Genomic DNA, 12,219 nt, shown 5'->3' on the forward strand with positions numbered 1-12,219 from the left:
ATCTAAGATTGGGGTGCCGTGGGTAGATGAAGACAAATATGTGTGTCCTGGCTACTGTCCAGCCCGGCTGAGCTGGGGGTCAAAGAGGGAATGGTGCTGGCGGTTATTTCTGGAGCGTATATCAGCAAGCATCCTCTCCTGTAGAGCGTGCATGAGAGTGACATGGCAAGTGTTGAATACAAGGGAGGATATACACACACACATACACACACACTTTTGCCCCTTCTCACCCTCCTGAGTGCCCACCCTCCAACACAGCTGAAAGCCAGATGAAAGCCAGCCACCCCCTGTTTGCTCATGGGTGGAGTGATTCCCTGTGGCCACAGACAGAAGCCTCACTGATACTTGCTGGGTTCGACGAACTCAGAGCAACATATACGCACACGCTCATCCACACAGCGGGCTGTGAGCTGGGATGGTAGCGGAGGAGATAGTGGTCTCCCTTACAGGAGGAGCCCCCTGGGGCTTCAGGCTGCAGGGAGGAGCAGAGCAGCAAAAACCTCTACAGGTGGCTAAGGTAAAGTGAAGTCTATACAGTATTTGTGTTTGGTGTGTGTGTGTGTGTGCGTGCGTGCATGCAGGCGCGTGAGTGTGCATACAGTACGCTGCGGGTGAGACTTCCTGCCAAGGCGGTAACATGAGGAGATGGGTCTCATAGAGACTGCACCTGTTAATTGAGGTCTGCGGCCTTGATGGTCAGTTTTGTGGTTTGCTGTTGGTAATGCCAGCTTTTTATTAGAAATGCTATAAATGTATTTATTCAGTCAGGATAAAAGTAGAATATAAAAGTTACATTGATTGCAACAAGAGCTTAAATTTGTAGTAACCGGATGTACAAGATGTGTAGAAGGTAACATAGATAAATACTAGGTGTAGTTGTCTAACTTAACTATTAACTAGTTTTAGAAAAAGATGAATGAGCATCACTGGACTGCAGAAGGATTAGATTCGACAATTAGTTCTACAAGTGTCAACTGCTCCCTCAGTGTCTGGTCTTATCGCTCATGTGTTGAATGCAGCCACATTTGCAGTTCAATTTTACCCACACAGTTCAGTGTGTACTACACATTAATGCATTCTGATGGTAAATATGCAGTCAAACGGAGGTTTCTTTGAGAAAGGTAAATGCACATTACTTGTATTACACTGATGTGGTGTTCACAAACACACAAGGTTTCCCATCGTCACATAGCCTATGTGCACCAAACATAAAATGTGACAACTTAAAGCCCATTTCATGCCCATTTCCATGTTTGGATTCTCCCAAATCTTTTTTATGTCTGTGTTTATATTTGTTGACAGACATGGATGTTGTCTCTAATAAGAAAAGCTATTCTGGAGAGGAGGAATGTGACCTCGCTCACACGTACTGTTAAACGTTGGCCGGGCCACTCATAAGCTGTCATAACCACTGATTCAAAATGGGGGCTCAGTGGCTTTGACCAAAAAAATATACCTTTCTTTACTCTTTATCCAGGATCTAGAAGAAGATAAGGTCATTGTTAATGCGTCCTGATAAGAGTGTGTGCTTTCTGTTGACAGTGTATGTTGTTGTGTATTACAGGTTGTTTGTGTGTGTGTGTGTGTGTGTATTACATACCTCAGATAAGCTGCCTAGAGAATGGAGTGCAAAGTAGAGGATGGGGCTAGCTTATTTAAAAGGACCTAGAGCATGGAAAAAAGACTACACACACCACACACACACACACACACACACACACACACACACATCCCGGTCCATTAAAATCTTTTAACCTAACATATAATAACCTAAATTCAGTGAGTATCATTATTCTCATTAGACTGGCTCCTGTCTTTCTTCATCAGTCTAGGAATGTGTTTTATTTTGGGTATGTGGTGAACATATGGTGAATAACATTCATACCTCTCGGCCAGACTGGTGATGCAGCTGTTCGACACCACTCTTTCATGATGTTCACTTGTGTTCCATGTGTACGTGTGTGTTGGCACATAAACATTGTCCTTGTATGTGTCGGTGGAATGAAATGTTTTGGTTCGAGAGACACTGATAAGGCAATATAGTGTATTGCAGTTTGTTAAGTAGGTGCTGGTACACACTCAACATTTTTACCGTCATCAGCAGCGATAAGTGTAAGGAGACAGAGGGGAGGGCCTTATCGTCTTCTTTTAGAGGGTCTCACCTTCCCTTCCATCAACCCCCCCACCCACATGCTTCCTGAAAGATCCTGTGACATCATCTCTCAGCGACCTCCTGCAGCAGCTGCATGACTTCATTAGTTATTCTGATGCAGTGATTTATTAGATGCCAGCTGCTGAAAACTGTTAAGATGCAGAGCCTTACAGGTCATTCAGTGGGAAAAGAGGCCCTCGCTGACGTCACACTACACCTGTGGGACTTTCACAAGAGGTTTAAAGAATAGCCTTTGACTTTTCCATAATGTCAAATATTTAACGTCACAGTGCAGTACTTACAGTAGCAAAAATCTGAATTTTAGTTTCCATAAATGTAAGACTCTGTGGGTGTGGTTTCCCTCAACTTAAAAATGTACTTAATGTGTCCTCTGCTATAAAAGTTGTCATATCCATAATGGTGTCATACACTCGAGTATAAGACACTATGGTGTGGCCCAAAAGGTTGAGAAAAATCTAAATAGCAGACAATAAGTGTATTTACTTTGCTGGTATTTATCTCTGTGTTACTTAACTCTTTCCTCTCTGCAGGTACGCAGACGCAGCAAAGCCTGCAGAGCTGGACTGAAGGAGCACGATGAGCTGGTTGCCATTGGTGACCAAATGTGTGCAGAGCTCAGCCATGCTCAGGCCATGAGTCTCGTAGATGCACAGAGTGCTACACTCAGCCTGAGGGTTAAAAGGTCAGAGCACTGACACCCACAAATTCTCTTAAAGTTTTATGTTGTTTAACATAAACTGTATGTGTGTTACCAGGTCTGGATTTCACTCCTCATCTGGTCGCTCTGCATCGCCTCGCTCCCCCATGAGGGTTTTGTCTCCCCCTGCTGCCCCGTTAGCCTCCCACCAGCCTCCCCTGCTCTCCCCTCCTGGCATACCAAAGGGCATAACTTCACCTCCAGACAGCGAGGCCTACTACGGGGAAACAGACAGCGACGCAGACACACAGGCACTCCCTCACCGACGCCCGCGCCGCACACCTCCTCATGCGCGCTCACCTGCTCGCTATGACAACCAAGAGGAGGAGGAGACCTCAGAGATGAGCGGGTGAGACATGAAGACCTAATACTTTTCTTTCCCCTTAAAAGCTGAAACGAGTTACAGTATTTTGTCCACATCCAACTGTCAAACCTTTGAAATCCATACTGTTCATGTTGAAGTGATTGATTTCTCTGTGCACTACATGTTTGATATGGTTGTACATTATGTTCTCCACATGTTTTGTTGTTTTTAATACTTCTTAAATCTTAAATTAATCCTTTATTAGTCCCACAGTGGAAATTCCTTCTCTGCATTTAACCCATCCTCTACTAGAAACCTTTCTAGAATTAGGGGGAAAGGGCAGCCACTGAGCAGCACCCCAGGATCAATGGGGGTTAGGTACCTTGCTCAGGGGTACTATTTTTTGCACTTTCACGTGATAAAAATGATTCACTATGCCGTGTTCTCTCATCGCTCTAAGGTACGAGAGCGCCACAGATCCAGGTGTTTCCCTGCAGGGTCAGTGGGATGCTCAGTTTCTTCCCGGTGTCCCTCGCAGAGAGCTGATCTATCAGCCTCTCCAGACAGAGTGGGCCACACCAGCACACACTCCACACACTCTGACCCCTCACACATCAGACCAGGGGCTGGTGGAAGCAGAGGGAGAGGTTGACAGTGGCTTCCAGGAGGCGGGCGGCTGCGTTGGTCTCATCTGCTCGCCACTGGTGTCTCCTGAACGGGCGAAAGAGGCGATGATGTTGGGCTCCAGCAAACAACTGGTGCCCATGGTAGGACCACAGCAGACACCTGTCAGTGACGAACTCTCCACCTCCTACAAGGAGAAAGCACGGCAAGCCAGTGAGTATATCATCATTAAACTGCAGTACACCAATATTACAAGAAAAGGAACTTATAAAATAAATTTTAATGGTTGATAAAGAATGATTTTCAGATTGACTTAGTAGTGGAATAACCCAAACATCTATTAAGTTGAAGAATGTGAACATATCTGCTGAACAAATATGGTCAAATATCTCATATGGTCAAACATCTCAGTTTCTTCTAGACTCACATGATCTCTCAAACGGTTTTCCCTGCAGTTAAACTCAAAACTGTAGCTAGATCACCCCCTAGTGGTAAGTTTTCCTATAACTGGAGCATCCTGTTACATTTATTGGCTGGTGGTGATTGAGTGAGATATACCAGACATATCCCACTGCATCTCCTCTGTCACTCTTCTGGGCACTGGCTGTGTTTGTAGGCATCAGTGCCTCTGATTGACAGATTGGACATGATTCTGATTTAAGAGTGTGTGTTCCTGTGTGTCACGTGACTATGTGTAAATTGTGGGACATATGTGATTGCGGAGAGTTTTGTATAAATCGTTAAATTTTGCTGACTCAAAGTTTAAGTCAGTACAAGCAACATGCTAGATTTGTGAAGATTTACAGATTTCAATATATATGCATTTTGAGGCTTTTGACAGAATAATTATTCTCATCTCTTGTTGATCTGAGACATGGTGATGGACTGTTTTCAATACTTTCCAGTTGCCGACCGAACAAGGAAGGAAAATGTTTTGCATGTGTTGTTGTGGAGATTTTGATCATCAGGTGAGATGACCAATGATGAAGTAATGAGTTAAGTTGAAAGGCTTCATTGACACATATAGGCGTTCTCTCTCGTTCTGCCAGCGAAACCTCGAGTTAATGTATACGACTGCCTTGCTTAGAGGCTACAGGTCAAGATGTCGGCGCCTTCCTCTGCTGATGCCGAGAGTCAACCTTGGGAGGACTGCATTCCACTGTGTTATCAGCCTTTTCTCAGCAGATTTCAGAGCAACAATGATACCAGAGAGAATTTATGGGAACCAAGGTTGCACAGAGTCCTTATTGTAAGAATATGTAATTTGTGAGTTACAGCTGGTCTGTAATGAGGTTTTAGGTTTCTATCTAGGAATGTATACGTTGTTAATCTAAAGGCCAAGTAATAGAGTTTTCCCTTACAATCCCCTCCCTTTTATTGATTTCTACAATCAATAAACCAGGTGAAACATGTAACTCAGGTGGATCACTCGCAGTAAGTGAAAATAGATACCCTAAGATGTTCTTCAACAAAAAACATATACACACAATCAAATCAAACAAGGATACAATCATATAAAAGTGATTCAAAAAACCCATAAATCACAATAAATCATACATAACATCACGCAATTTTTATTCATAGTCTTCTCTACTATATGAGTCATGAATTCCACCTTCCACACTAACAAGAGACAAACTATTATTATTATTATTTATTATTTATAAACGTTTATCATTTATTTAGCCTTTATTTAATCTGGTTTAATCTGTCCCACTCAGATCAACAATCTATTTTACAGGGGAGACCTGGCTGAGGTCGCCGCAGCACAGTTGCAGTGAAAATCTGAATTCATAGATACACAAAATTAAAACTTGCTCGTATAAAACATTTGCACTCAGACATCCTGCACTCCAAAATCTTCACCAGAGCTTTGACCATGTTCAAAGTTACTGGGTTCTGAAGTTGAAGGTCAGACTGTAAATTATTCCAGGTATCAGGTGCAGACGTTTTCTTTCCCCAGTTCAGCTCGAACTTCAGGAACAACAAATAACAATATATCATATGTTGTATATTTGAGTTTGATGAAGACACTGTTATGACAACCATAACAACTACAGTAATAAATGTGAAGCCTAAAACTAAACAAATCCGTACAGTTTATACTCTTTGATTAGAGGATATGTCCCACACAAAATTAAAAAATATAAAAAAAAAATCAATGTTTTTATTAAGCTCTTACCAAAGAAAGAAATGTTAAGCTGTAAGGTAGCGATGATCACAGCTGATCCAACGAAACAAGTATGACTGACTGAGCCATGACTTCATATGAGTGACTGCAGCAGTAGTGGTGATAAATAAGAAGCTGGAGGCCTAAAAGACTTTTGCACAGGCTTTACTATAGGATGAACGATGACAGATGTTTCCAGGGAACTGCCCTTTCTCGTGTTACAAACACACATTGGCCGCCAGGGCTTGGGATATTTGATTTTAAACACTGTTGCTGTTGTGCTGTGAGTCCGTGTGCACAAGCGGTCGTTAGGTAAGACGTGTCAGCAGCATCAACTAAGAGTTACGACCGCGCTACGTCTGCAAACTATTGTTGGCTTTATGAACTCATACACAAGCAAACACACACACACACACACACACACACACTGAGTGGCACTGCTGTTCAAATACCTTGGTGATGAGGGGTCTTCCTGTCCTTGTGTGTGTGTTCGGAGATTGGACAGGTGTTTGATGCCTGTCAGACAGACAGGAATAGTGGGTTGACATCATGTGTTGATTTAAGCTGCTGGACAGAGACAAAGGTCTTTACATGGACTCTGACTCCAGAGGGGAGCTGGAAGACACAGATCGCAGAGCTGAACGCTGCGAGGGTGTGTGTGGGAGGGTCTGAGGGAGGTAAAGGCAACACACACACACACACACACAAGCGCGCACACACACACACACACACTTGTGAAATGAGGGACCTCACATCGCTTTCAGGTGCAGATGTAGGTGGACACACAGTACCACACACTGTGTACGCAGGTAAGATATCACACAGATTCACTCACATTAAAGGTGATTATTTTTTTGACAAATGACCTTATTTCTATGCTGTGTCAGCATCATATAATGTTGAACATCATCACCTGTCACTTTTGTACTCCTAACTGCACTTAACTGACTTTCTGTGATTGTGTATCTCATTTTGTCGTTTCAAAATTGGAATAGAAATTGCATACGTTGATGTGTCCCCGTCCTAATTTGCTTTAAATACGTGTATAAAACAGTAATATATTTATTAATATATATTTATTTTATGTACATATACAGATATATATATATACAGTATATATCTGTATATGATGTTTATTTTTAACCATGGCTTTCAGGATGCTAATGTTGGTCTGTTGGTGCATCGCTTTAGTCAAGACTGAAATATTTCACCGGCTAAGAGATGGATTAGGGTGCATTTTTTTTGTCAGGCCCCAGAGGATAAACGATGACTGTGATGATCCGTGAACTTTTCCTCCACTTTGTTTTGTAGTGATCGTGAACATGACAGTGACACGGCAGCTTTTTGATGGAGCGCCATGACGTTTGCCACATACTGTATGTTCACGTCCCCCTCACCATGAATTATAATTATATCAAGTCAACATTGTAAGTGGGATTATTATTTTGTTACGTCTTGGTAAATTTGACAGCATCAGACTACAGCTATGTTCGTGTGAGGTGAGCCAAGATACTACAGAGACGCAAATAGCATCGGACTAAGCGGAAATGCACACACACATACACACGCGCAGTGACTGTGACAGCAGGAATTCTTTGTTCTAAATCCACAACACACACTCCCATCTGTCACTGCTAATCCTCACTGCATCTCCTCACTGTGATAACACTGTATAAATCAACACCTGCTCACAGTTTTGTTGCCATTGTTTGCCGCCTGTGCCTTTTTATGTATTGATCAAAAAACCCATTACTGTATATTTGTTTTCTGTCTCTCTCCACACATTAACTTTGGTCTCTCTGTCTTTCCTCTTCTTGTCTTTGCAGAGTTGCAGCGTGGGGAGAGTTTTGTGGAGAAACAGGTGAAAGAAGCTCGTACTAAATGCCGCTCTATTGCGTCCCTGCTGACTGACGCTCCCAACCCCAACTCAAAAGGGGTGCTTATGTTCAAGAAACGCCGGCAGAGGGCCAAGAGGTACACACTGACCTGCTTTGGTAAAGCTGAGGGAGACACAGGAGGGGACACAGAAGGGGAGACAGGAGGAGAGACTGAGGAAGAAGGAGGGAGTTCCATCCTAAGTGGCTCAGAAGTTGACGAGGAGGGATTCTCAACGTCCTTTGACCCGACGTGGGACTCTGGTTATCTGGATCTGCTGGACAGGAAAAGCTCAGCCTGTCCCTCAACTACACCAACCACTCCAACAACACCTAAAACCAATTTCAGCCCAGGGCTGGACATCTCTGCCTATCAAACTCCAGGACTTGTGAGCCTGGATGATCAAAGCCCAGGTTTGGAAGGTTCAGGGCTTGAAAACTCAGTTCATCAGGGTTCAAGGTTGGGGAGCAGCTTTGCAAAGCAGTCAGTCAGCAACCACCCTGCACACATGTCTCCTTCAGCTGTGCCTCTGACCAACGGTGGGTCTGTAGCTGTTAGTCGGGCTAGTGTCATTCTGAGCCCCCCCTCTCAGACATCACTACCCAGTCAAAATGGGCAACATGAAAATCCTAATTTTGATCCGAGCTCAATCACTGACTCCGACCATCTCCTGAATGCTAACTTCAGTCCTAATCTAGGTGTTCTGAACCGCACTGCACGCCCCTTCACCCCTGGCCCTACTCCTTCTCGAGCATCTGTAACCTCTGTGATGTTTCGCCCTCCCCAACCCAAACCCACAAACAGTCCTGTGGCAGCCATCTCCATGGTGACTCTATCACCTACTCACCATTCATCGGGGCCTGATGGGAGGAGAGCCGTGTCTAGCACCTCGCTGTACATCCCTCCAAGAAATAACAACAGTAATGCTCATCCCTCTGTTAACTCCGCCTCCTCAGCTCTCTCGCCTCCTTCCTCTCTGTCTTCTGCACCCTTCTCCCCGCCTTCAGTAAACCCACACACCTTTTCTCCTCAGCCTGCAGTACACGCTTCCCCCTACAACTCTTTGTCTCCATCTGTAGCTCAAAGCACCCCAGTGGGTCCATCACTTGCTCAACCCTTCTCCCTTCCATCTCCCCAGGTTTTTTCCTCTCCTCCTGCTACATACCCACCTCTCTCCACATGCATTTCTCCTCCAGCCATCTCCCCATTATATCACCCTGATCCTTCCCAGGTTTCTTCAAATACCCAAGCCACCCATCATTCTCCTGCCATTCAGTCCTTTCCACCTGCATCTGCCCAACCTTACATGAACATGACAGGTGCAGCGACTCCCGCATCCCATGCTACCATGGCAACTGCACCTCCTCCAGAGGCTCCCGCCACTGATTCACTTGAAACACGCGAGCAGCGCATCTCCGTTCCTGCTACTCGCACTGGAATCCTGCATAATGCCCGCCGCTGTAGCAACAAGAAGCCAATGTTTTGTGCAGTCCAGAACAAAGATGTTTCTCCGAACCCTGATTTGTTGTCGATGGTCCAGAATATGGATGACCACTTTGTGAAAGCCCCGTGTGCTGAATCTGGAGTTGCACCCAGTGGGGAGGCTGGGCACGAGTCAGGTCCTGAGGAGGACTGGCTGAGACTGGGGGCAGAAGCTTGCAACTTCATGCAGGCTCAACGTGGACCCAGACCACCCCCCGTGGCTCCAAAACCGCAAGCTCCTCAGGTGCCACAACTAGCAGGGAAGGGAGGTCAGCTGTTTGCCCGCAGACAAAACAGAATGGATCGGTATGTGGTAGAGCGATCTCCCTCTGTTGCTGCAAAACCTTACTCTCCCACCCAAACGAGGGAGCCCTCACCCACGCCCTCTCTCCCTGCCACCTGGAAGTATTCATCCAACATCCGTGCTCCACCTCCCATCAACTACAACCCCCTCCTCTCCCCCTCCTGCCCGCCAAAGGCCCAGAAGAAGCCCGAGGTGAAAAAGAGTGGGCCAGCTAGATCTAAAGGGCAGAAAGCCGGCATCAAGCCAGTCGACATCATGAGTCATCAGCCCTACCAGCTCAATTCCTCCCTGTTCAACTATGGGGGTGGGGTTCCACAGGTCACCTCGACTTATCAGCAACAGCAGGGAGGAGTGACAAGTGCTCCTCAGAAAACAGCACGAGTATACGAAGTCAAGCGTTTCTCTACGCCTCCTCCGACAGCAACAGGGCCCGCCCTCAAAGTGATTGTCCCTCGATCTGCTACGACACTCGGTGAACCAATGTGGCGCTCTGATGTGACATCTCCTCCACCCATATTTGGACCTGCCTCTGCCTCCTATCAGCCTCAACCCCAATCTTACCAACCTCAGTGGACCAACACCCCTCTGTCTCCCTCACTGCCTCCAGCTCCTACCATCCCACTCCCTCAGCTCCCCACGTTCTCCTCTTCTGCTAAAAACCCAGTCCAGTCCCATAATTTCTCTCACCCTCAGCCCTCGAGCACTGTGCAGGCCAACAAGGAATTTAAGAGTGCCCCAGATCTAAGTCCACTAGCTCCAACTGGTGCCTCTCAGCTGGCACTCGGCAGCGCTCAACTGACCAGGGTACCAAGACCCAGGTTCAGCACTTCCAACCTCGGTCTTCAGCCTTGCGTCTGGCGCCCTGGATCCACTATGCACTGACCTGATTCTGATCTAGACATAAGAAACCAGGGCTCTATGGGAACAGGGAGCCATTTTGAGAAACATTAAAAATAAATGTGTTTTTAGTATTGCAAAGTTTTAATCAGAGCTGCAGCTTTGGGTTTTATCAGCCACCTTGTATCGCTAAGTCTCTTTGGATCGGACACACATGTAGCACATTTTGTCACTAACAATTATACTCCTATGCCTTTATCTCATACATTTAGTCACATTTAAAGGGAACACTATTTTGCAAAGGAAATGTGGTGTGTAAACTAAAGAATGATTAAAGATCCAAAGCAGACTGATGGGACGGGAAGAGATGAAAAATTAAGTTTTGTAAACAGATTTAAGGAATGAAGTTCAAACCTGAATAAAGAAGAACAGGGCATGTGACAAGACAAGACTGTTGGAAGAGAGACGAAGTTGAGAATGTGAAAAGACATTGATGAAGTGACGTTGTCTGATGAGAGACATCCTATCCTCCGGTATGTGTTCTAACAACATCATACGGGAAAAAGTAAAGCACTAACAAATATAATGAGACTAATTCCCCGTCTGTAATGTATTTTTTTCAGTATATATTTGATGACTGAGTGTCTTTTTTTAGTTGCACTCTGCAGCAGTGTATGCTTTGTTTTTCTGTAGTTGGTTTGTTTTTTCCGTGGCGAGGAGCACAGCTGTCACAGAGAAGGGAAAAGCCTTTTTACAGTAGATGTGATTTCTGATGTGCTGATATGGAACAAGGACAGTGTAATGTGTCTGTTTAGCTGTGATTCTTTTACACAGACATGCGGCTGAATAAAAATAGACATGACTCACCTCAGCTGTCACTCTGTCTCTGCCTCTGCAATCCATGTCACAGTCACCGGCTCCCACACCAGGCCCAATTTATACTCCTCTCATCAGTTTATCTCCTCCAGGCTTTTACTGACTGAGTGTAATTGTTCTGCTGGGATTTGGACAGCTTGGAGAACAAATATTCAATCTTTAAAAGGAATAAAAAATAAAATAAAATGTTTTCTTTTAAACTTTCACCACATGGAGGCACTGTAGGATTTGCTGTCCATGTGTTAAAAGTCTCCTCCCATGTCTTATTAGTGATTTAACGTTGGTCAAATGTCAGGAACATTTAACATAACAGTGATGCACAGTTGCCACAAAAACATTGATAGTTCTCATTTTACATGCCATATAAAAGGTAACTGTAAACACACAACATGTTTGGTATTTCAGCTCAGTAGGAAGAGATCAGATAAAATCATTTGCTAATTCATATTTTAGTTTCAATAGCTGATCAACACAGGATGTGTAGGATCACTGGTCTATATGTTTCAAAGCTGTTTAATGACAGCCACCTAACCGCCTTTGGCACAGTGAAACCCAACCATGGCTACAGAAAGGGATCTAACCTATGACCCCTGACTGGGATCAGGTGACCGATGAGGCCAACTTGAGCAGCTAACTTTAGCCCTGTTCAGCTCTTACTTGTAAACTTAGCTGCTGCTGTAGTGGAAGGCACAACACACACACACACACACACACACACACACACACACACAGACACACACACAGACACACATAGACACACACAGAGGGGGAAAAATCTCTTCAATGTGCTGCACATTTAATTTCCTACAATCTAGGTCACACAGGAAACAAACATAAAAGCTGTAACTGCACTTAATGACTCGGCCACATTAATACA

At 44.8% G+C, this 12,219-nt stretch overlaps 1 protein-coding gene across 1 annotated transcript; it reads left to right on the forward strand.

The window, feature by feature from the left end:
* Nucleotides 1–271: 271 nt before the first annotated feature.
* LOC122759733 (synaptopodin 2-like protein) lies at nt 272–11,332 on the forward strand. Its single transcript, XM_044014799.1, has 5 exons — nt 272–517; nt 2,704–2,855; nt 2,929–3,219; nt 3,635–4,011; nt 7,795–11,332. The coding sequence occupies exons 1-5, from the start codon at nt 416–418 to the stop codon at nt 10,509–10,511; spliced, it is 3,639 nt and encodes a 1,212-aa protein (XP_043870734.1). The 5' UTR covers nt 272–415; the 3' UTR covers nt 10,512–11,332.
* The last annotated feature ends 887 nt before the right edge of the window (nt 11,333–12,219 follow it).

Source organism: Solea senegalensis, linkage group LG18 (genome assembly GCF_019176455.1).
Source record: "Solea senegalensis isolate Sse05_10M linkage group LG18, IFAPA_SoseM_1, whole genome shotgun sequence".
Classification (NCBI taxonomy): domain Eukaryota; kingdom Metazoa; phylum Chordata; class Actinopteri; order Pleuronectiformes; family Soleidae; genus Solea; species Solea senegalensis.

What these genes read in the sequence shown, in the direction of transcription:
- LOC122759733 (XM_044014799.1), top strand. Translation starts at nt 416, where the DNA reads ATGGTAGCGGAGGAGATAGTGGTCTCCCTTACAGGAGGAGCCCCCTGG. An exon ending in CTCAGCCTGAGGGTTAAAAG is followed by an intron (nt 2,856 to 2,928) that starts GTCAGAGCACTG and finishes GTGTGTTACCAG; the next exon opens with GTCTGGATTTCACTCCTCAT. An exon ending in GGAGAAAGCACGGCAAGCCA is followed by an intron (nt 4,012 to 7,794) that starts GTGAGTATATCA and finishes TTGTCTTTGCAG; the next exon opens with AGTTGCAGCGTGGGGAGAGT.